The following is a 24,859-nucleotide window of genomic DNA, read 5'->3' as shown; positions in this document are numbered from 1 at the left end:
CGCCAGCCAGGCGCGAGGCGCCAGACAGGCGCGAAGCGCCAGCCAGACGCGAGGCGCCAACCAGGCGCAAGACATCAGGATCTCCAATTTCTCAGTATTTGGAGATAGACTTTCCAAGAGTTTCCTCTTTGAGAACTGACACAAGATCAGTTTTTTCCTGACAGGGACACAAGTTGTCGCACAGGCGGCCGTGGCCCTTGTCAGGATTAACTGAATTGCGGAAGTCTCTAACAAGAACAGAATTCTCATGTCAGGTAATATAGTGGTCGCGTGAGCGACTTCTTTCCTGGCAAGAGGAGTTGTTTTGGGAGAAACTTTCTTTGCCAGATCAACCCTCTACTGACAATTATTCTAGATATCGCACAGGCGAACGTAGTATGTGTCAGGATAAGTGGGTTCTTCTGCTTTATAGACCTTTACATGGTGAAGAGAACCGATATCTTTAGAGGTCTCTCGCTTTCCTCAACCTTATGAGACAAGTGATAGAAAATATATCGGACTCATAAGTTAATCTGGGTGCAGATTTTAGAAAGACCTTGGCAACCCCTTTTTTATTGCACGTTTCGGCTAGTCCCTTGAACCATGCAGCTCCTCTTTCTCCTCTTTCATTGTTATTAAAAGAATGTTATATTATCCTACTCCTATGTAAACATATAACAAGGGAGACCTTGTAATGTTTTGGTACTGGAAAAGACTCGTAGGAGCTCTCAGTATTGGGCGAGAGGCTCTTTCTAGTATCTGAACCGTACATTACGGCCTGATGTCCTAGGATAGGAATCTTGAATGATTCTCCTCGATCCTGGATCATTTATTAGAATAGGATAATAATAATTTGTTGTATTGCAGAAGAACGATGATAGAATTTTCCATTCTCTCGTTGCCCAGGCACGAGGACGGGAAGAAAGAATATAAGAGATAGGTAGCAATATACGCCATCTTTATTTTATAGAAAGGGGAATAAAATTTAGTCTTTTTCCCCTAAAATATAAACTCTCTACAGAAAGTAAGACAAAAGGCGTCAAAGAGAGAGAGGATAATACGTTATGCCTCATTTTAGACTTAGAGAGGTTGGATTCACAGAGGTCACGTTTTTCTCACAGCAGGTTTTGGAAGTCTTTTCCAAGACAGTCTGAATATTCTTTCAGCATCTATTATAAATGGACCTTAAAAACCTCTCCACTCTGAGTCTGCGTGCAGACTGACCAGAAGTGGACATGAATGAGAGGATGTTTCAAGGTAAATGACAATAGTCATGGACAAGATATATAATTACTGCAGATCGTGCTAGAGGGAATGAGGAAACTGTCCTCTTCCAATACCTCTGTGACCCACGTAGCGGTTTTTTCTTCCCTTTCAGAGGGAAGAATCACCTTTGTATATATCTGCTATCAAAGAACGCAGTAAAAGGCTATACTCTGTCTCTATAAAGGGAATTGGAGATAGCAGAGCATTAAGATCTTCGGGATCTTATACAATACCTCTATACGACAAGACTAGATCTTATTCTTACAATGGGATCCTGTTTGGGCCTCAGATTCCGTGTTCTGACAAGATAGAACTGCTCCTCATCAATGTTTCTCTTGGTACTAAATGACCAAAAGGACGAGTGAAATTTTGGGCTTGGAATCTGGAATCAAATTCTAGAAAGACTCGGCAATGGGTTCCTGCCAGCATGGTATGTTTGGCAAAAGAACTGAAGCCTTTTATTCCTGGATCAACGCTTTCAGATAAAGGATTCGTTGTCCAGGCAATGTATTTACGTTGTCATCTACAAAAGAAGATGAGGTTTAAACGTTTGCTGACAGAGTCTTTGGAATACGATGAGGGCTCAAAACTACTTCCCAGAAGGTTTGTAGAGATATATTTAAAGAGCTAGAGATCAGGAATCCTCCCAATTTCAGCTCAGAGTCTCCTTAGACTTCCAGGCTCTTTCCCTGCCTTCGTGCAAGGATAGGGAAGATTTTGCAACGAGAAAACTCATCAACATGTAGGAAGAGTGCTCGTTAGCAACGGAAGTATCAAGTAGGATCCTCCTCGGAAGAAGACTGGTCTCCTCGGACCTATTAGATTTCCTATCGTCTACTGGATGTAGCTGACTAAAATTACCTCCCCTTGTTGCAGAGGCCATAAGCTCAAAGTGAAAGAATTTCTTCCACCCTTTTCCATTCTCCTGAGAAACGATTGTGGATGTTCAGACTTTTGGACAATGTAGCGCCAATCAGGCGCCAAATGCCAAACAGGCATAAAGACGCCAGAGCAAGACAGTCCAAATAAACTCTGTCATTGTCTGATGAGGAGAAGGAGTAGGCCTCCAATCTGGCACAGATGCACTAGAGGCGAAGAAATCAGGCAAATAAAGTGTCCGAGGTGGACATCCGCCAGTTTTCAATCAAGACTCTTAACAAGCTCGGAATCTCTAGCAAGTGGGCGGGGAGAAGTCAGCCAGGCGCGAGGAGCCAGCCAGGCGCGAGACGCCAGGCAAGCGAAGCACCAGCCAGGCGCGAGGCGCCAGCCAGGGGCGAGACGCCAGGCAGGCGCGAGACGCCAGTCAGGCGCGAGGCGCCAGGCAGGCGCGAGGTGCCAGGCTGGCGCGAGGCACCAGCCAGGCGCTAGGCGCCAGCCAGGCGCGAGACGCCAGGCAGGCGCGAGGCTCCAGCCAGGCGCGAGGCGCCAGCCAGGGGCGAGGCGCCAGGCAGGCGCGAGGCGCCAGGCTGGCGCGAGGCACCAGCCAGGCGCTAGGCGCCAGGCAGGCGGCCAGGCGCATGCCAGGCTCTGGGCTTCATCCAGAAGAGATCTGTTTCAAAGAAAGCCCTGGTCTTCTTTGGAACAGTGGAATCTCTAAAGCACTTCTTGAGTAACTTGATGATTCCTTCAAACAGCTAAGAATTAAAAGCGCTTGAAGTGCGAGCTTTTAACAATTCTTGTTCTTTCCATAACAATATGTCGTGAGAGACATATTAGCTGTAATAACATGGAGATGCAACTCTGTGTTGACTTCTCTTTGCACGAAGGAGATCAAGTGGGCCTATGAGAGATCCTTCTCTCTTTGTTATACGTGTCCACGGATGCGTTGCTGGGATAGGGAGCCGACACTGATCCTTAACTAGTGAATTAAAAATTTTTTTTTTTTTTTTAACATAAGTGTATCATTTTCTGGGGTTATTTGAAATGAGTTTGGGGATAGCTCTTTTCAAATTAAGCACAAACCCTCGTGTTAGGATCAGGTGATCGGGATCGGTGTAGTGCTCCTTAAATTATGCCAATAGGCATTGGTGTATTGTCGTGTAAGTGGATAAGACCCCATTGACAAATGACCTCTAGATTCTGTCAAGTAAGTGGATAAGACCCCATTGACAGATCTACAAGAACTCTTAGCCATAGGTCACATCCTCGCTGAGGCTCTTGAGACGAAGCAGACTACTAGCAATAGCTAGGAAGTCGACCCTTCGTCTAAACACATAGGAACCAAGGTTTTATTTATTTATTACCTACAACGTATGTTGTTTTCCTGTCTATTCAGTAATAGCTGTCTTTGACCCTCCACCAATGGTGTGAATCAGCTATGTATATATCTGACAGGTAAGTTGAATGTATAAAAATGATATTGTTATGATACAATAAAGTTTTATACATACTTACCTGGCAGATATATACAATTAAATGGCCCACCCAGCCTCCCCTCAGGAGACAGCTGGAAGAAAAAATATGAATTAGAAAACGGGTATGGTTCCTATTCCCGCCACCCAGCGGCGGGGGGTAGATCACCTGACCTACCTGCCGCGTGTGCCGCGAAATTCGAATTTCTGTCGGAGACGACGGAGTAATAGCTATGTATATATCTGCCAGGTAAGTATGTATAAAACTTTATTGTATCATAACAATATCATATTATTTATAATTCTTTACTTTTAGTTTAAAGTTGTGCTATGTAACCCTGGACAATGCTTTTTGTGGCCACATAGCCTACATCATTCAGGGGTTCTGGGATTCTGGAATGTAAAAAAAATTATATTAATATTGAAGTCCTCTATGCAATAAAGTATGTTACAGTAGTGCATATACCATACAGTAGTTTATAAGATATAGCATGTATAAAACTTGGTTAGGAATTCCTAACACACTTACCAACTTTTAGCGAGTCTCAAAGCTGTTAGCTAGGTTGTGGGAGATGGAGGTCTGCATGTGTAGGGAGCGTGCAGTGATAAGGATAATCACAGGGTATGTGTATGTACAGTAATAGAAGTTCTATATTATTTCAGGTATTTCAGAATGCTATGTTTAGTACTATCAGTCAAAACTAGAAAAAGATGACTTCCATACCTAATTTCAGTGTGCTTTTAACATATGATAGGTTAGGATGAGGGAGCTTGAAAAGGTGATGGGCAGCCTGGAATGATATAGAATATTAAAGGACACTGAATACAATGCTTGTCATTCCATGTTAGTTAAAAGAGCCTTGCAATAGAAACTGCCACTTGTTGGTGCTCAACTTAACCTGTAGTGGCGTGGCAGTAAAGCTGTGGAGCTCCTCTACTTAAGTGGAGACTTTGCAGCGAAGGAGCTGTCCAATGGCAAAGGATGTAACCGATGGCTAGCAAAGCATCCATAAGTGCTCTTGCCTTCAGCACAGTTCCAATACAAACACAAACCATATAAGACTGTCACCTTCGATGAAATAAAATCACAACCCATCCACTGAGTGGTGGGTGCTCCAGTTATTAATGATGATTGCAAGGAACTTCCAAATTTTAACACTGTTTTCACCTTCTTCCAAAATAGTGAGAAGCGAAGATCGATTACACTTCCAGTAAGTCGACCGTAGAAGTAAACTGTTACATAATTAACAATTTATAACATTCAAAACACTTGAGAATTCTGGTTTATGTACAAGTTGTATGTCAGTCTGGAATGATAATGTACATATGATTAGTAAAGTTACATTTACTAAGTACACTAATATATACAGTATGTACATATTACATGTGTAATCAAATGTATAACAATTCATAAAATAAAAAAAAAAAAAAAAAAAAAAAGTTTCCTTACCAAATTCTAGTGGTTGGCTTGCTTACTGGGATGGGCATATGGTGTAGATGAGAATGGCTGGGCTATGGAGTGGAATCTGCAGGTGCTTGGGAGTCTGGAATGATAGAAAATAAAAATGATAGAGTATGCATGTAGGTATTATTAACTACTGCACACAATAGGTATAGTATTATTTACTGTTTGACATATATAAAGTTTAAAAAATGAAGAATTCCTTTATCTGATGGAGTTGGAGAGGTGATAGTATCAACTGATTTGGGCTCTGAGGAGGCTACATCTAGATCTGGAAAGAATGATAGGGTACATAATAAGGTGGATGTAGTACTTAGTGTACATACACTTTTTTAAAATGTCTATTAGCAATTTATAAAACATTTTAAAAAATTGTTAAGGATTCCTTACCTGATAAATAGGGTGAGACATCAAAACCATGGAAAGGCTCAGGGTCATCTGGGTCATCATCACTATCAAAGGGTTCCGGAAGGATAGGAAGGATACATAAAGAAAAATATTAGGTTATGCAACATCAAACACATTATGTAATAGTACATAGTATGTAATAATGTACAAACAATTTACAACATGAAAATGAGAAAAATGAAATTCCTTACCTACTAGAGGTGGATGGGCTGCTACGGAAGGTTCAGGTACAGGGGGATCTGGATTTGGCATCACTTCCGCAATAAAATACAAATGATGAAAATTAATGAAGTTACTATACACTAACAGTTTCATTAAAAAATTACCACATTTTACATTATACATACATTTTATATTACAATATGTAAACAAAATAAAAGAGTTCAGAATTCCTTACCAGGGCTAGGAGTGGGAGGAGGTGCTGGAGACTTCTTGAAGAAAATGTCAAGCCTAGACTGCACACTTTTGTTCATCTGCTTCTTCCTCAGGGTTTCCTTATAAAAAGTTACCAAATCCATGATCCCTCTCCGAATTCTGTCAAACCTGGCAGCGTTAGGGTCTTCTCCCTCAAAAGAAGTCAAAGCTCTCTCCTGAGGAGTAAAACCCTCTGACAAGCCTTTGACAGTTAATGCCCTGAGTTTTGGGTCTAGTACCTCTAACTCTTCCACAATCATCTGCTGCTCCAGCTCAATGAGGTCCTCTGATGACAACTCCTTTCCATGGGATGCCAGCAGCTCTGTGACATCCTCAGCTTCCAAATCTAGTTTCAGCCTCTTGCTTAGCCCTACAATTTTCCTCGTCACAGTCTCGACATCTTCTGCCTCGTCAAATCCTTCAAAACTGTGCACAAACTGTGGACACCATTTCTTCCAGGCTCCATTTAAAGTGGTCGTCTTCACCTCGTCCCAAGCACTTGCAGTATTCCTGACTGCATATGCGATGTTGTAGCCCTTCCAGAACTGCTTCAACGTCAACTCCTCGTTACCTTCGATAGCCCTCAAAGCAGAGCGTATTGTTCTTCTAAGGTAGTATGCCTTGAAGTTAGCAATTACTACCTGGTCCATTGGCTGTATGAGTGATGTTGTATTTGGTGGAAGGTACGCCGCCTTCACATTAGGGTGCATGTTGCTCAAATTTGAAGGGTGACCAGGGGCATTGTCCAGGACTAAGGGGGCCTTAAAAGGCAGACCCTTCGAGGACAAATACCGTTCCACTGCTGGTACGAAGTGGTCATTGAACCAATATTCGAAGACCATCAAGGTAACCCAAACCTTCTTGTTAGACTTCCAAATGACAGGGAGTTGACTCTTGAAAATGCCCTTAGAAGCCCTGAGATTCTCTGCCAAACAAACTAGCAAGGGCTTAAGTTTCAAGTCACCACTAGCATTGGCCCCAAAAAGTAAAGTCAGTCGCTCCTTACCAGCTTTATGGCGAGGGGCTGACTTCTCCTCCTTGGAAAGGTATGTATGGTTGGCATTCTCTTCCAAAATAAGCCAGTCTCATCTACATTAAATACTTGGTCAGCAGTAACCACCATCCTTAATTATTTCAGCCAAACCACTAGTAAACAGAAAAATTTCAATAACTTGTATTTGTTTTTCTTAAAAAGTGTTCTACCCAAGCAAGCTTCCAGCAGATAAACAACTTGTGACGTAGTGACGCTCTTGTAGAGCAGTACCCAGGTGAATTGATGCTCGACACAATATTGGTTGTCGTCTGCAAAGCAGCCAAGTCAGGAACAGCATTCATTTTCCTTGGCGCTCATTGTCTGTACACTTGTTGTTGATTGAAACCTGAGTCCCATTTCACGAACATGGAATTGTGGGTACCGCGCATCTCTTAGCTTGATGCCATGCCAACCCAGCACCACTATGTAGAGTTAGCATTCGCGGATGTACTAGTACATAATTGCAAAAATGTGTTTTATGTATCGTCAAATATCTGTGTGAATCATGCTGAAAATGGCTCCTAAAAGCACCTTCTCCTTCCAAGCCTTCTGGCCTTACCTTACCTTACAGACCTTACATCTTGTTCAGGTTGCCCCAGGTCTCTCAGTGTGAGGCACCTCTAATGTCTACCAGAGAGTTGCTAGTGCATCTTCCGGTATATTTTGCATCTTCCAATCTTGGATGGTCTGGGATGCAATGAGCCTTGAAGAAAGAAGGCGGTCATGAAGCTCGACGAGAAGGTGAAAGTTCTCAATATCTTAAAGGAGACCAAAAGTTTGCTGTGGTTGGTCGCCATTTCAATGTGAATGAGAACACAGTGAGATACACAAAGAAATTAGAAAGTGAAATAAGAAAGAGTGGAATCATAACCTACTTTGATACAGCTAAAACAGTGTTCACAGTTTGAGACAAAACAATCTTGCCAATGGAATCTGCGCTGGTGTACTGGAATAAGGACTGCCGGAAAAAGAACCTGCCCCTTTACTCCATTATTTGTGAAAAATCGTGACAACCTTATCAGCAGATATCAGCAAAGGAAGGTGGGGATCTAGAGACACCGAAGGGAAATTGGAATATGGCTTTGATGAATCACCTCCTGAAGAGGAAGAGGAAAAGGAGGAAGAGCCACAACCAGGAGCATCTTCAGCTCCTGTAGGTTTTCAAGTGAGCAAAGGATGGTTTCACCGCTTCCAGATCTAGATCAACAAAGTCCTTCCGGAGTACTGGTTCCGTCAAAGCTTCATTCCTCAAGTTAGTCAATACCTGAGTGGCTTGGGCATGGCATTCAAGGTCTTGATATTAATGAACAATACTGGTGGCCATCCTCTCGATCTTCATTACAAAGGTAGTCCAGCTTGAGTTTTTCCCTCCCAACACCACCTCTCTCCTCCAGCCTATGGACCAGGGCATGAGCCATGCTTTCAAGGCACTCTACACTGGGAACTCTCTCCAGCACCATATTGATGTAATGGATCATGCCAGTGAATTTACAATGAATGATATGTTGGAGTAAATTCACAGTTGCCAAGTGTCTGTCCATCATTGACCGGTCGCTGAAGGACATGAAGCCCTCTTGTACATAAAGAATCCAGGGGGAACTCATTCGTTCTCCTGTTATGAGATGACGAAAGACCTCCTGCTGTGGGCAGATCTGAATCCTACCACTCTGTTGACGAGATTTATTCAGGGGAAACTCAGCATTCAGGATTTGTCGTTCTTAATTAAATCCTACGATACTACAGTAAGATCCCAAAATTATGCAATTCGATTTGCGCAAATTCACAGTAGCGCAAACTTTTCACTAGAACCTACTCAATTATCACTTGCGAGTTCTTCACAATAGTGCAAACATTTGTGAATCCTCCAGAAACACTGTAAAACTCTGCAAAAGTGTTTGTTTAATTATGTAAATTTTTAAGTTTTAAAGCTTTTCTGTGGAAAATCTTTATTAAAAGTGCATTATTTTTTTATTTTTGTACATGCATAAATATGATACAAAGGTAATTACAGCACCTACAGTTAGTGCATATATATACTTTTACAAGATGCATTACATTCAGAAAGTTACTGAACTTTTCAAAGATGATATTCCTTCTGAAATTGTTTAACCCTTAAACGCCGAAGCGGTAAAATAAAAATTGTCTCCCGTGTGCCGGAGGTGTTTCGGAGTGAGCGCGGAAGCGGAAAAAATATTTTTTTCAAAAAACCACAGCGCGCATAGTCTTCAAGATTAAGAGTTCATTTTTGGCTCCTTTTTTTGTCATTGGCTGAAGTTTAGTATGCAACCATCAGAAATGAAAAAACTTATCATTATCATATATAAATAATGCGATATATGATAGCACAAAAGCGAAATTTCATATATAATTGTATTCAAATCGCAAAATTTCATATATAATTGTATTCAAAACTTTTAAAGGTAACAAGTTACTTTTTTTAGTTGTAATGTACACTAAATTTCAATCATTTTGGTATATAACACATTGTAAAACGATGAAAGCAACACAGAGAAAATATTATCACAAAATAATGCAGGAATTCGTAACGTGCGGACGTAAACAAATATTTTTTTCAAAAATTCACCATAAATCTAAATATTGTTCTAGAGACTTCCAATTTCTTTCAAAATGAAGACAAATGATTGAATATTACTATACTGTAAGAGTATTAGCTTACAATTGCAGTTTTCGACCATATCTGACGAGTTAAAGTTGACCGAATGTTGAATATTTTATATATTTTTTTTGTATGCAATTATTTTGGAAATTAGAAAAGCTACAACCTTCAAATATTTTTATTTTTATTCTACATGAAATTGCGCACATTTTCATATATAAAACTCTATGAAATTCCTAATATGAAACGGAGCAAATATTCCAAGAAAGGGACGTACGCATTTCGGAGAATCCGCGCACGGAGGGAAGGAAAGATTTTTTTTTAAATTCACCATAAATCTCAATAGTGTGCTAGAGACTCCGAATTTGTTTCAAGATGAAGATAAATGACTGAATATTACTAGACTGTAAGAGTTTTAGCTTACAATTGCGTTTTTCGACCATTTCGGTAGAGTCAAAGAAAATGTAATTTTTTTCATAAATTCACCATAAATCGAAATATTGTGCTAGAGACTTCCAATTTGTTGCAAAATGAAGGTAAATGATTGAATATTACTAGAATATAAGCGTTTTAGCTTACAATTGCGTTTTTCGACCATTTCGCTAGAGTCAAAGTTGACCGAAGGTTGAAAATTTGTCACTTTTATCATTTTTTATATGAAAATATTTCAAAATTGATGAAAGTTACAACCATGGGTTGTTTTTAGTTGTATTGTGCATGAAATTGCGCACATTTCCACATATAAAACTTTATGTAACGGCTAATTTTAAAAGGGTGCAAACATTACCACAACCGCTTGTATGATTTTTTTCGGAAGAGTTACCGCGCGAACGTAAGGAAAAAAGTTTTTTCATAAATTCAAATATTGTGCTAGAGACTTCCAATTAGTTGCAAAATTAAGGTAAATGATTGAATATTACTAAAATATAAGGTTTTTAGCTTACAATTGCGTTTTTCGACCATTTCGGTAGAGTCAAAGTTGAAATTTTGGCACTTATCATTATTTATATGAAAATATCTCAAAACTGATAAAAGCTACAATCATGAGTATTTTATTGTTGTATTCTACATAAAAATGCGCACATTTTCATATATAATACTCCATGTAACGGCTAATTTAAAATGGTACAAAAATTATGTCAAAGTGACAAAATAATTTCCGAGATGTGTCACAGATACTTTTTAGTGCGGCAAGAAAGAAATTTGCGCTTGCGCGCCTGCGTAACGATTGTAAACAAAACAACACCTTTATCCATGAACTCCCAGCATCCCCCAAGGCGTGTGATTCAAGAGTTTTCGGCTGGTAGGCCTAAAAGTATTTTTCCATGAATTTTTAAAAAAAACTTTTGTATGTCGACGTAAAATATGTCCAGTCAGCACCCAAGAGACAAAAAATGTTGACGTAAAATAAGTCCAGTCGGCGTTTAAGGGTTAATTTCTGAAGTTTGTACAGTACGGCCCCCAATAATTCAAGAATTTGGTTGATCCATGGCCTCGCACAGCTGGAAAATCGCAGATTTCATACCTTATGGGAATAATTCCATTTGGGTCAAGGCAAACGGCAACTTACCCAGTCAGACTTTTTTTACTACCCATTTCAGTACTTTCTATGTACTGTACTGTATTTTTTTTAATATGAAATTGTTCTTATGGATAAACAAAACATTAAAAATGTTTTAAAGTTTTGATAACTTTAAACTGTTCAAAATTACACCCAGGATGGTGAAAACTCCCACACGCAAATACTGTCACCATTGGGGGCAAGTGTACTGTATGATACAGTCATTTCCTGCTGTATCAATCTTTTAAAAAACCTTTTGGGTGGAATTTTATCTACCCATCCTCTGGCCAAAAACTTCAAACTCCTCTATCACATCCTGCGTGAAGAGTTCTTCTGCAGAGAAAGTCTGTGAACCGTTTAAGGTTTCGGGGACTGGCGGATCATGCATGTCTTCACTTCCCTTAGGCCTAACGAACTTGGTTATGAGTGCCCATCTCACTTTGTTCTGTTTCTGGATGTGAAGATCCTAATAAAATCTACCATATACTACTACTCATGTAATGCGATCTCACATATTGTGCGACCCCAAATTTTTACCCTAAAACAATGATTTGATCATGTATCTCATGTAACATGCGAATTAAATTTTTGAGACCAAATTACAATAGGCTAGCCCCTTTTCCTCCATCTCTTTATCTATCCCATCTTCCAGTTAAGTTAAATAAGTAAAATAGAATGCTAAAAGTATCGTTAGTAATGTGTAAACCCATACAGCCAGAAACAGCTGGTTAAGATTACCGTAGTTATGTTACAAATGGCGTTAAGTAGAATAGGACTGATATATTTTTACATTACTATATCCTCATTCGCTATGGAGTAAAGATCGACAAGGGCATATACTGCTAAATTGAAGCTGCATGTTGTAGCTGAAGCTGAGGAAGGAATGTTCTTCAGCTAACGACTATTATCATGCATCAGCAACATGGAAACTTTGGCATAGAACCATCAAACTCAACCTTAAAAAAAATTTGAGAGGAATGTGTTTTAATCAAAACTATTTGGCATGAAAGAACACATTTTACTGTGTTCACTCCAGTAAAAGATAAATATGTAAAGCTCGTAATATTCTTAAGAAATCAAGTGAAGATATTAAACGCAATCTGTTTATTTTTTTATGCCAAAATCATTCGCTCAGCACCGTCTACTAACGAAAAAAAATAACAATGTCGTTCACAACGATACATATTCAAGTGATATTTTGACATGAAAACACTTCATATAACTTAAAGTAACCGTGTCCCTTATCAATAGAGTATGTTGAGATTCATTTATGCTAACTAGAAGCAAGAAAATTGCTCAGATTTGAGTTCAATACAGCAAAAAAAACTTACCTCATAATCATCCTCAGCTGATTTCCAAACCAAAACATTGATTGCTATGTTTGTATTTTATAATACAATAGTAATAGTATGAAAATACATACAATACTATTGGATGCAGTGAAGTAAAGCATAACTTTATCAAATTGAAAAGATCCATGAAAAAGATGCATATTCATTATGTTTGCATTTTATCATACAGTAATTTTATATCTCATGTGTGATGCGATTCCCTTAAAATTGGCTCCAAAATTAGGTTTCAAAAGCCGCATGATATGCGAGTATATACAGCGAATGTTTGGTTGGCACTCTGATTCATCTCAACCTTCCGAACCTCGCAAATTAGGGAACCCCCCCCCCAAAAAAAAAAAAATACTTGAAAAGACAATAGATTTGATGCGTTTTGTGGCTCATGACTCTCAGACTTTGAATGGCTTTGCAGATACAGAAAATTCTACTTAGAGAACTACCGACCACATGAAAGGGGGAATTGCACAATCCGATCACGCATATTTCGGGACCATACTGTACTAGTATGCTACAATTAGTATAAGTTTTCATCCTTTTAAGTGTAAAATCAGTATGGAGATTTTGTGTATGCTATTTATATTTTTGAAAATAATACAAAGGCAGTACATAATTCGCAGTGGTTGTCACTATATAAGACCTCCATGATCAACTAATAAAACAACACATCAGAGAAATAACAGAGTTGTCGTTCTGTGAAAATTACTTTCATAACCTCGGAGAAAAGTGCTGGTACAATCTGTATGTACTACATATGTTACATAATCACAAAACATACAGTTAACGTACTTTCAGAGGATGTGATCTCATTTGCACTTTTTAAAGATGATAGTCCTCCAGAGTTTTACCTCGCATGACGTACGTATTTCTCTCTCTCTCTCTCTCTCTCTCTCTCTCTCTCTCTCATAGTTAGCCCTCATACTAGTATACATGATTTTAAATTGATTGAATTTTACCTTCACCCCATGCAAACATTACGTATGTACATATGTACATGTTTTCTTTATTTTATTGAATTGTATATCTCTGAATTGTATATCTCTGTTATGACTAACTTGTTAAGTTTACCTAGACGCAATGTTATGACTAACTTGTTAAGTTCACCTAGACGCAAAGAAAACTTCTTTTACTCTGAGGGAAAAAGGCATCCTATGAATTATGGGTAACATTAGTATAGTACATACCAAAATGAATACGCATGTACGTAGTAGTTACTGTAACTATTTTTATGTCAACCAGTTATTTCTTTTTTAAGGGTAATGTAGTAAACTAGATTTTAAATCAAATTACAGTAACTTTAATTTCATTTAAAAGTTAGCGTAATACTTAGGGAGCATGATTAGGGTCATATTTAGTGTTCAAACTCTAGAAGTAAGCATTTATTAGCATTTTTAGAGACCGTGATAAACTTCAGTGAAACTTCCCCTTGGGCGAGGGGATCTTGAACCTAACCTTGCGTAAGTTCAGGGTATTACTGTCCGGGACAGGAGGAAGTGACAGTGTTTCCTTGTAATTTAGATATCCATTTAACATGGTTATCAGGCTCACGTTTTGAACCATTAGATGCAATCTCTCTAAGAGATTTTACTAGGAAAACCCTTTCCCCAGTAACATTAGCTACTGCAAAAAAGTATCAGTGAAATCCACGCTTTAGGTAAAAGGTGGGTTTTCTGTAGGCTTGTTAGCCAAAAATGAGTGAATCTCTAATCCTTGCCCTGCTCTTTCATGATTAGGAGCCTGTCAGAAATTTTAGGTCCGAGCGACTAAGAATGCTATGTCCTGTGAGAGCTCTAAGTTTCACCTTCGCAGAACAGCAAAGATGCGGGGTCCTTTGTCATCATTATGGTGTTCTGGTAATCCCACATGACCTCTGTTGAAGAATGCCCTGGCATTCTTCATTGGGGATCTGAGTACAAAAGCTCATTCCTCTCTGGTAGAGGACAATTTCCCATTTTGCAAAGTGGAAAGCTCATAAAATTAGAGCCAGAGCCACTCCCATGGCTTTTAAACGTAATTTGTCTCTGCAATTTTGCAAAGAAGTCGAAACTGTCTTATGATAATTGCAGTACTTTGGGGCCATTTTGGTGGCTGGCATGGTGTTGGGGGAGGAAGTATAGGAAGCATCCCTTTCTTCCTTTCTTCGCCTTGAATTGTGGTGTTGGATTTTATGGGAGTCTGGGCCTACTATGTACCGGTGTACCCTCCAGTTATTTTTGGTTGGGTAGTGGTGTAATTTTTTATTTTTTTTTATTTTGGTGGTGTTAGGTGACATTAACTTGATTTGTTGTTATGTACTGCGCCCTGGGTAAGAGCAACTTGTCGTCCTTGTCAGCATTGGAAACATCCTTGCTACAAGACACCCACTATATAATAGGCAACCTTCGGCTTTACTGCCGCACCACCATGAGATAAATGAGCACCATCCAGTGACAGTATCGTCCTGAAGTAGCTCATTTATCTGGTAAGGAACAACAGGCATTATTGCAATGTTAGCAGTCTTTTCTGTGTTCAATTCATTCTTGTTACTTGTGTGTTGGAATAGATGTGTTCCTATATCCCCCCACCTGTCATTGTGGGAATCAGCTATATAATTACTGGGCAAGTTACATAGTTAAAAAGGACATTTTTATAATAAAATAAAGTTTTAATTATACTTACCCAGCAATTACATGATCGGAGCCATCCCTCCTCCCCATGCATGAACCTAGGCATAAACAAATTGAAGCCATGTTTGATAGTTGTTCCTCTCTAGCCCCAGAAGTGGTTGGGGCTCATCACCTAGCCATTAGAAATGGAGTGACCTGCAAATTGTCAAAATTGTTGCTGCCAATTTAGAAACTTTTAGCTATGTAATTATGTACTGAGTAAGTATAATTAAAACTATTTCATTGTAAAAATTTCATTTTTATCATTCCTTTTCTCTCAGAATACAGAATACATATGAGAACCCATACTGAAAAGAAGCAGTCATTCACCTATACCAAAGGAGTTTTTCTCTATCCTGTGTTCTCAAAAGGCACACGAAAAGACTTACTAAATAGAAATTATTTAAATGCAGTCTGTCCAAGTAGCCTTTTCATTAGAGCCACCTCAAAATGCGCATACAATTCATATAAGGAAAAACCATTCTTCTAAATAGTTTTATAATACTCCCAACTCGGGAAGGAAAAATGCTGTTTATTTGATTGTTGAAATTAGAGCAATTCCAGAATTTGTAGTAAAGGCAAAAATTGGTTGTCAACCAACTTTGGCGTGAATAAATTTGTTGAGTCCAAACAGAATGTAAGGCTCGTTTTTTCTTTTTGAGACAAATTGCGTTTAGATGACATTTGTTTCCACAGTGGATGCTTATTTTAACAATGGAGAAAATCACATCCAGGCACTCCCCAGTTATTGGCAGGGGTTCCATTCTCAATGGCATGAAGATAACCGAAAATCAGCAATATCAGCGCCGATAACCGGTGATCAGTGCTGCTGTTAAGTGGCAGTTGGTGCTGATAAGCAGAGATCAGCACAAATTGGTGCCAAAAATCAAGTTATTGTCATCACTAGACAAGCACTGTAAAACTGGATTGGCGATAACAGAGGCCACCAATGACAGGGGACTGCGTGTAACTGTAACGTGAAATTATTTTGAATTTCTCATTGTGTATTCTTGACCATTGCTATTCCGAACATGGTTTTCTCATATTTTTTATTCTATTTCAGATTATTCCAAACTGGAAAATTTCATCAGGTCCTAACTAGGATTGAGAATTGTAAGTAGAACGTCCTGTGGAAATGCCGTTAATCAAAGAGGAGCAGAATTTGGAGGAGGATCTTTTTGAAAACACGGATGAAGGGTCTTCACTTGCAGATCCTTTAGAAGTCAAGACAGAACCAGAATATTTTAACCATAGTGTATTTGTTGTGGACTGTTCGTCCCAACCTGTCAAGTCCGAGGACAGTTCACCAAGCTGTGATGATGAAAGGGGAAAGAAGATCTGTATTGCAGAAGAAAATAGACATTTGGATGGAACAAAAGTATTTTCAAAGCGAAGCAACAAAGCAGGGAAGGAAATAACATGTGCTGAATGCCAAAGGACATTTTCAAAGATGTCCCGCCTGAAAACCCACATGAGAACTCATACAGGAGAGAAACCATATACTTGCTCTGTATGTCAAAAAAGTTTTTTTGATTCAAGTACTCTCACAAAACACATGAGAACTCATACAGGAGAGAAAGCATATACTTGCTCTACATGTCAAAGACATTTTTCTTGTCAAAGTCACCTCAAAAGACACATGAGAACTCATACAGGAGAGAAACCATATACTTGCTCTATATGTCAAAGAAGTTTTTCTTTTCAAAGCGCTCTCAAAACACACACGAGAATTCATACAGGAGAGAAACCATATACTTGCTCTATTTGTCAAAGAAGTTTTTCTCAATTAAGTCCTTTCAAAACACACATGAGAACTCATACAGGGGAGAAACCATATACTTGCTCAATATGTCAAAGAAGTTTCTCTCGTCCAGGTGATCTCAAAATACACACGAGAACTCATACAGGAGAGAAACCGTATACTTGCTCTATATGTCAAAAAAAATTTTCTCAATCAAATAATTTCAAAACACACATGAGATCTCATAGAGGAGAGAAACCAAATACTTGCTCTATATGTCAAAAAAGTTTTTCTCGTCTAAATAATCTCAAAAAACACATGAGAACTCATACAGAATAGAATAGAACCACTCACTTGCTCTGTCCGTCAAAGTTTTTCTGCTTCAAGTCATCACAAAACGCACGGGAACTTGTACTAGTCAGAAACTGTATACTTGATCTTTGTCCAAGTAGTTTTTCTGATTCTGAAATTCTCAAAAGACACATTAGAAGTCATTGTAGAGATGGGTTAGTCTCCAGTCTTAATGTAAAAAATGTTACACGACTTCAAGTACCTTGAAGTGACTCATGAAAATTTTTAATATCTAGAGGGCAATTTAATGTACTGAATCCTAAAAAGATTTTTAGTTATTTGGTATCATCACTTTCTTGTGTTCTTTAAAAGGAAAAATAAAGTCCACAGTAGTATATATGTAGTATATTGCTAAATACAGGTAGCTTTTGCCAACTTGATCAGTTAGCCTCCTCAGCCTGAATAAACATAGAAATAATAATACATTTAGGAGAACCTGCTTGAAAAATGGAAAAACTGCTTATTATTCTTTCAGGTAACTCCAGAATTGCTCTATGGTCTGTTGTTGGTCATACTGCTTGTCGGGTTCCCAAAATTGGCGAATTAGGTGGTTCTTCGGTTGTTCCAGAAATTGCTCTTACATTATTAATTACTTCAGCAGGGCATAATGCAGAAGCAGAAGCAGGTGGAGCATTCAGAAAAGAATCTAAATTTATTTTGGCAGCTGAACAAACAAACTTCTTAGCGTAGAAATCTTCCCGAGTATATGGTTTATTATTCTCAAAAGTTGAATTTGTAAGGGGCCCCTCTACGACCCTACGCTTGCCAATATTGCTACTCCTTTACAATATTTCAGCATTTAACCAATCTAGCCCTTGGGTTCACCTTCTTAAGTCCTGTACACGCCAATTTATGCATGGGGTTTACGGAATCAGAATTTATACTATTTGTCCCAAAAATATTAGACCTTTCGTTTGGTTTAGATATATTGACGATGTCTTTATTATTTATATCAGAAAGGGATAGATAAATTCAATGAATTGTTAACTTATGTAAACAGTTTAGTTCCATCAATAAAGTTTGCTGTGGAATATGAAAATAATAATAGTTTACCTTTCTAGATGTAATATTTCACCACAATCCGGATACCTTTTCTTTCACTTTTGAAGTATATTGTCAGCCAAGTTATTCATAAATGTATATTCATTATTTTTCCTACCATAGTTCTAGTGTAAAGTCTAATCCCATAGTGAATTTAGTTACTAGAGCCCTTAGAATCTGTGACCCTTGTTACATTGATGAGGAATGTGAACATTTAACTTAAGTTTTTCTTGATTTGGGTTATCCAAAGTATTTCATAACTCAGTGTTTTCTAGAACAAAAGGTAACTATACTACAATCCCAAAATAAGGAAAAATTTGATGTCACTAACACTTTAGAGCGCCTCAGTGGCGTGGTTGGTGTGGTATTGACGTCCCACCACGGTGGTCACGGGTTCGATTCTCGGCCATTCCATTGAGGAGTGAGAGATGTGTATTTCTGGTGATAGAAGTTCACTCTCGACGGGGTTCGGAAGTCACGTGAAGCTTTTGGTCCCGTTGCTGAATAACCACTGGTTCCATGCAATGTAAAAAAAACACCATACAAACAAACACTTTAATTTTGCCATATCACCAATCATTATCTGGGGCAAAAAATTTCATGCAACATAATACATTATCATCCAAAAGGGGGAAATTAGTCTTTAGTTATAAGATTTCTGTAGTAGTCAGGTTATAAGAGATAGGAAAATTAAAAGTTGAGAATATCTTAGTTTTCCAGACCACTGAGCTGTTTAACAGCTCTCCTAGGGCTGACCCGAAGGATTAGATATTTTTACATGGCGCTAAGAACCAATTGGTCACCTAGCAACGGGACCTGCAGCTTATTGTTGGATATGAAGCACATTATATAGAAATTAATTTCTATCACCAGAAATAAATTCCTTTGATTCCGCGTTGGCCAAGCCGAGAATTGAACTTCGTTCCACCGGATTGGTAGATGAGCGTAAAAACCACTCTTCTAATGACAAACCTAATAGGAAAATGGTGCCACCAATAAGGTAGTTGGTGTTTATTTACCTTTCAAAGACTGCAATAAAAGATCTTATAGTGGAACAGGAAGAGAACTTTCTATTCGTGTAGAGGAACATAAGCAAGATTGCAGAATAGGATCCCAGAAAAGTATAGTAGCAAAACTTAATTTGGAATTGGTCCATAGGATAGATTGGTTAAATGCTGAAATATTGTATAGGAGTAGCAATAATGGCAAGCATAGGGTCATAAATTTAATGTGTACTTTTGATAATAATAAACCATTTACTCAGGAAGATAGATTTCCACACTAATAAGTTGGGTATGTTTAGCTGCAAAAATAAATTTAGATTCTCTTCCGACTACTCCACCTGCTTCTGCTTCCCCATTAAGCCCGTAAGAGCAATTTCTTGAACAACCGAAGAACCCCCCTAATTTGGCAGGTTTGGAAACCCGACAAGCAGTACGACCAACAACGAATATGCCAGCCTCTTAACATGGTAATAGTAGACCATCGAGCAATTCTGGAGTTACTTGAATGAATAATAAGCAGTTTTTCCCTTTTTCAAGCATGTTCTCCTAAATGTATTCTGATTAGATTTTTAGTATTCCTCTGCTCTCAAAAACCTTATAAGATATGGCATTCACTTATGAGGGCCAAAGGAGATATTTTGAATCAAGGTGTCTTAAAAGGTGCGTGAAAACTTATATATTATATATATATATATACTAGAAAAAATCATATATGTTCAACTAACCAAGTGGAAACAAAAAGAATGATTTTTCATTAAACACCAATGAAAATTAAGTGCAGTTTTATTTGATTATGACTTTTTTCAAATGTTCTTGGTTTCGGTATCCTACAAAGAATGTGTTATCGCATTAGTGAATCCTAATGCTTTGTATTAGCCCACTGGAGACAATGGGCTGACTAAACTACTGTATGTGTTACCAGTTTGAAGTGTTGACACATTACTTGCCAGTCCCCAGTTATAGGCCGGGCTTCCGTTCTCGGCAGGGTGCTGATAAGCAAAAACCGCCGTTAACCGATTGGAAGACAGCTTCCCTGGGTCCTCCTCGGTCTCCCCACTGCCCCAAGAGCCAACGGTGCCCACCAGCGCCTTCTTGATACAGAGACCTGCCTCTCCCGTCCATTCACCAGAGGACCAAGGGCGCCCACCATCTGCTCCATCCTTCCCCACCACAGATACGCCTCCCTCCTCCAGGAGTTTCCGGACGTCTTCGGCCCCGAGCTTCGCCAGGTGGCTGGGGCCGCACCCAAGCATGGTGCCTTCCACCATATTGAAACCAAAGGCCCAACACACGCCAAGTTCCGCCGCCTCCCACCAAAGCTCCTTCAGGAAGCCAAGACCGCTCTCAGAGAAATGGAGAAGATTGGGATCTGTAAAAAGGCAGCAATCTCCGAGGGTGTCCTTTCTCCACAATGGTGAAGAATGCAGGCGTTGCGTTGAGGCCCTGCTGTGACTACCGGCGCCTGAACCTCGTCACCATGCCTGACAGCTACCCGTCCTCGAAAAATGCCAAAACATGCTTGGAAGCTGATGGGATCCATTAATGGAGTCAGTGTCGTCCTCTAAATGGAGCTTTCAGAGATCTAAACTGTGGCGCCGTATTGATTCCGCTAAAGGTTCTCTGAAGGTAAGCAACCGTAATTAGTCCGTTAAAGGCTGGGCCTAAACTGCTGTGTCACCGACTGAAGAAGGTCACCAGTTGTGAGGACCAGATAGTAAGGCAGACAAACTGGGTTGACATGGACATGTGCGGATGGATAAATAGTACTCACTCGCACCAAAAGCAGAAATGACTCTTGAGACAGTAGATTTGTTTTCTTACAGACGTACATTCAAAGATAATGAGATATACAAATAATGGTATTACATGAGTTATACATTGGCGGAAAGGAGCTCATGATGCTCTATAGAATGGTTAAAGGAACAATGCTGATTGATGATTAGATACAATAAAAAATAGGGAAAAGCATTGTCCTTACGGTAACATAAATTCAAGATCCAAGAAAACCAAAATACCACACTTATCTTCATCCTTCGTTTCCAATAGGTCATTTAGTACCACTGAACATATAATTGTTTCGGTTGAATATAATTGTCTGTAGTATGCTAACTGGCAATCGGGAATAACACTAACTATTTAATAAGTGATCCACTAATTGTGTAAAGATCGCTAGTCCATAATTTATATATATATATATATATAAGCAATTTGATGCAGGCCTATATGAGCTCATCTGGTAATCAACAGTACCCTTTAAAACATGGCTTACAACTGCAATTTTCTTAGTTATAGGGAATTTTCATTCAGAAATGTAGCAATTTACAATCTTCAAAATCACATAATCAAAAGACAAAGTTCTCTGCTGCAACTATTTCTGATATAAGTATGAAGACAGGAGCAATTACTCATAGAATAAATATACTATATTCGAAAATGAAGAAGCGTTCTGTCCTTTATCCATTTATTAGCGCCAAAGTTTCTTATCAGCTTGTTACATTTTCGAGACTGAAATTGCAAGTAGGTACATATCAGTTGCATATAAGCAGTAAAAGATATATACATTTAATGTTTACTAACGCCATAATTTTAAACCTATTTAAATCTTTTTATATACAATAAATAAAGAATAAAAATGTAATAAAAAAAAGAAACAAAGAACAACAGTGAAAGGGCCAAGAGCTAATAAAAAAAAAAAAAAAAAGACGCCCCCCACAGCTGTAGCGTAAGGAAGACAAAAAATGGTTATTGAGGGAATTGGTGATTAATTCAAGGGTAGTTCGCTCGTGTATATGTCGAGAACTTCGTACAAAATCAAATTGACTGGGATCCAAGTGTGTGTTGCAACTTTTACTATGATTTCCTATGTTGGATTGTTCTGGATTTGGTAGTCGACAACCCGTTCTGTAGCTAATTCCTTGATGAGAGGAAATCCAGACTTTTAGCAGCAGCCTCCTGGTGCAACCGATGTAAGTGCCGAGATCACATCTGGGACAATTATACTTATAAATGACACCGGAGGTGAACAGGGCGCTGATCTTATCCTTAGCTTGGAAGAGTGATTGAGCCGATAGTTCGGGGGTTTATCGGCATTAGTTTTAAACTAAGGGCAGGTAATTGTTTTTTGAATAGGCTGATACATTTTTTCTACATTTATTTTTATGCAAGAAAGGGAAATCTAGCAAACATACGGAGCTTGAGGACACTATGGACTATTGGGGGTGGATTTCAAGTTAAGTAGCTTGTTAAGGGATCTATGAAAAATTGCTGAAGGTTAATAATTATTCTTTAAAGTAACCAGCAAGGAAAGTAACTTCAGTGTGAAAGGTAGACCACCTTCTATAAGTACCAGTATGAAAGCCATACTCGTCCTTAGATATCCTCACATCAAGAAACGGAAGTGAATTCTGTGTGTGTTAATTGTTTCAACTGTAAATCTAATGTTCGAGCGCCTCAGTGGCGTGGTTGGTTTGGTGTTTGCTTCTCGCCTCAGTGGCCGCGGGTTCAATTCTTGGCCATTCCATTGAGGAGTGAGAGATGTGTATTTCTGGTGATAGAAGTTCGCTCTCGACGTGGTTCGGAAGTCACGTAAAGCAGTTGGTCCCATTGCTGAATAACCACTGGTTCCATGCAACGTAAAAACCATACAAAAAAAAAAAAAAAAAAAAAAATCTAACATTCAGGTGTTCTTTAGATATTCAAGAAAGGTATCAGCACGGTAATCGGTAATCGCATCTGGACAGGGGCAAAAGTGTCAGCTACGTATAGCTTTTTTATAAGAGTGGCCGGAAATTAGGGGGACATAAATCCAGAGCTTGCTCCTTCAGGGAACACACAAATATGTTAGCAAAAGTAGGACCCAGAGGTCTTCCCATGGCCATCCCCTCAGTCTGCTCAGAAAACATATTATTGCAAAAACAAAGGGCATGTCCAGCATGGCTAATTCTAGAAAAGTCTTCAATTGGGTTCTATCAAAACTTGAACGAGGAAACATAAACATCAGTGGGGAATAGCCTATCTAAAATGACGTCAATAGTCTCGACATGGAGAACATTGTTAACAGAGATTCCACATAAAAGCTCGCCATGTGCAGGCAGATTCCTGCGTGGTAGTGTCGTGTTAGTTTATTCACACGATTCTACGCATGTGTCAAATCCCTTGATTCAGGGGGTTGATGATCACAGTGACTAAAAATTCTCATTTATTTTCTGAGTTACAATCCCTATAAATTCAACGGGAGAAACTAGATTTTGTTTCTATATTTCAGCTTTTTCATCCCTTTGCATTATCTTTTTGACAAGTAAAAAGTAATCAGACGATGTACTGGAGAAATTGTACATCTCTCCTCAACTTTTATATTAATAACACTTGGATTTATAGCACCACATAAAACCAGGTCTAACGTTTGAACACACATATTGCAGTAGTCATTTACATTTCATATGACAATGCGACGCCAAGTATATCATTGAACGCTTCGACACCTTCACAGGTTGGATCATCCATTCCACGGTCTAGTTACAACAGGTCAGCCAGCGTGCAGCTTTGGGTATGAATCACCAATACCGTGACTTCACATGCCCTGGTCTCTCACTCGTGGTTAACCAAAACAATGCTTTTATTTGCTACCCAGAGTCGTAAGGTAAACAACCGAACTCGTTGTGTGTGCCCATATATCTTTTTATTCATTCATTTAGTCTATCAGCTATAATGCCAAGTAACTATACGTGGTATTTGGCTGTTCTAATACACGTGAAAAATGAAAAACTCCAATATATAATACCATCGTTTTCCAAAAGAAAAACCATGCAAAGACCATTTGGTACATACATGCTTGTTGTCGTGCAGACAGAGTTAACGTTGTGTTCTCTGACGTTCCCCATTTAATTAAATTAGTAGGAAATAGTTCCATTGACTCTGGTTTTTTCCTTAATAATGGAGAGTGTATTTCAGATTCTAGCATACGAGAAATGCTTAGTAAAACCAAAACAGACTATGGGCTTGCTTATAAGATGAATGAAATGCAATCAAATGTAAATGGTCAACAAAGACATCGCGTTAAATTAGCAGTGAAAATGGTGTCTACATCATGTGTCAATTCAGTAAAATATTTAGGCAAAAGGGGACTGTTGAAGTGTCAAAAGTGGAGTGAAATGTCTGATTTTATTCTTTTGATAATGAATGATTGGCTTGACATCATGAATTCTTACATGTATGGAGAGTTTGGCTAACTGCTGACACACACAATAAATTTTGTTGCCTTGAATATTTCTATGGGCACATATGGCAAATGGATGTTCACCGTGATCATCCGAAAGCATTTAATTTTAAATTCAGGCTTAAAAAATTGTTGTTAGGGAAGGATGAGGGTAATAATGTGTAATATCACCTCAGTTGAAAAATCCCTTGAATCTGCCAATGAAGATGAATATGTAACAAAAGGAAGGGAGTTTGCATTACAAATATTTCTAACTATAAAAATATTTAGAAATTTAGATTTGGATTTAGAAAAAAATGTTTTTGATGAAGAAGACAACGTTTTGAGAGCAAACACAGAGATAAAAATAGATATCGAGGGAGTAATTGAGGAGAAGGCACTCAAATCTAGGGGGGGGGGGGGGGGGAATAGTCAAAAATTTTTGT

At 38.7% G+C, this 24,859-nt stretch overlaps 2 protein-coding genes across 4 annotated transcripts in view; one reads left to right on the top strand and one right to left on the bottom strand.

Annotated features, from left to right (window-relative positions):
* LOC135204664 (gastrula zinc finger protein XlCGF17.1-like) overlaps positions 1 to 24,088 on the top strand; it is a 70,983-nt gene extending 46,895 nt beyond the window's left edge. For 2 of the 3 annotated variants that reach the window (XM_064234815.1, XM_064234816.1), the window contains one exon: positions 16,146 to 24,086. In XM_064234815.1, the coding sequence (XP_064090885.1) occupies positions 16,218 to 17,162 (945 nt within the window). In that variant the 5' untranslated portion in view covers positions 16,146 to 16,217 and the 3' untranslated portion in view covers positions 17,163 to 24,086. Of the gene's footprint in view, positions 1 to 16,145 lie in introns of all 3 variants that reach the window. The other variant, XR_010312279.1, reaches the window with a different exon arrangement.
* On the bottom strand, positions 5,850 to 6,590 carry LOC135204396 (tigger transposable element-derived protein 1-like). The gene has a single exon (XM_064234611.1). The coding sequence runs from the start codon at positions 6,588 to 6,590 to the stop codon at positions 5,850 to 5,852; it is 741 nt and encodes a 246-aa protein (XP_064090681.1).
* Positions 24,089 to 24,859: the final 771 nt, after the last annotated feature.

The sequence above is a fragment of the Macrobrachium nipponense genome, chromosome 47 (assembly GCF_015104395.2).
Source record: "Macrobrachium nipponense isolate FS-2020 chromosome 47, ASM1510439v2, whole genome shotgun sequence".
NCBI classification, from domain to species: Eukaryota; Metazoa; Arthropoda; class Malacostraca; order Decapoda; family Palaemonidae; genus Macrobrachium; species Macrobrachium nipponense.
The sequence above is the reverse complement of the archived record's forward strand: the minus strand, read 5'-3'. Positions and strand labels throughout refer to the sequence as shown.

Coding starts and splice junctions, on each gene's coding strand:
- LOC135204396 (XM_064234611.1), bottom strand. CDS start 6,590: ATGCACCCTAATGTGAAGGCGGCGTACCTTCCACCAAATACAACATCA.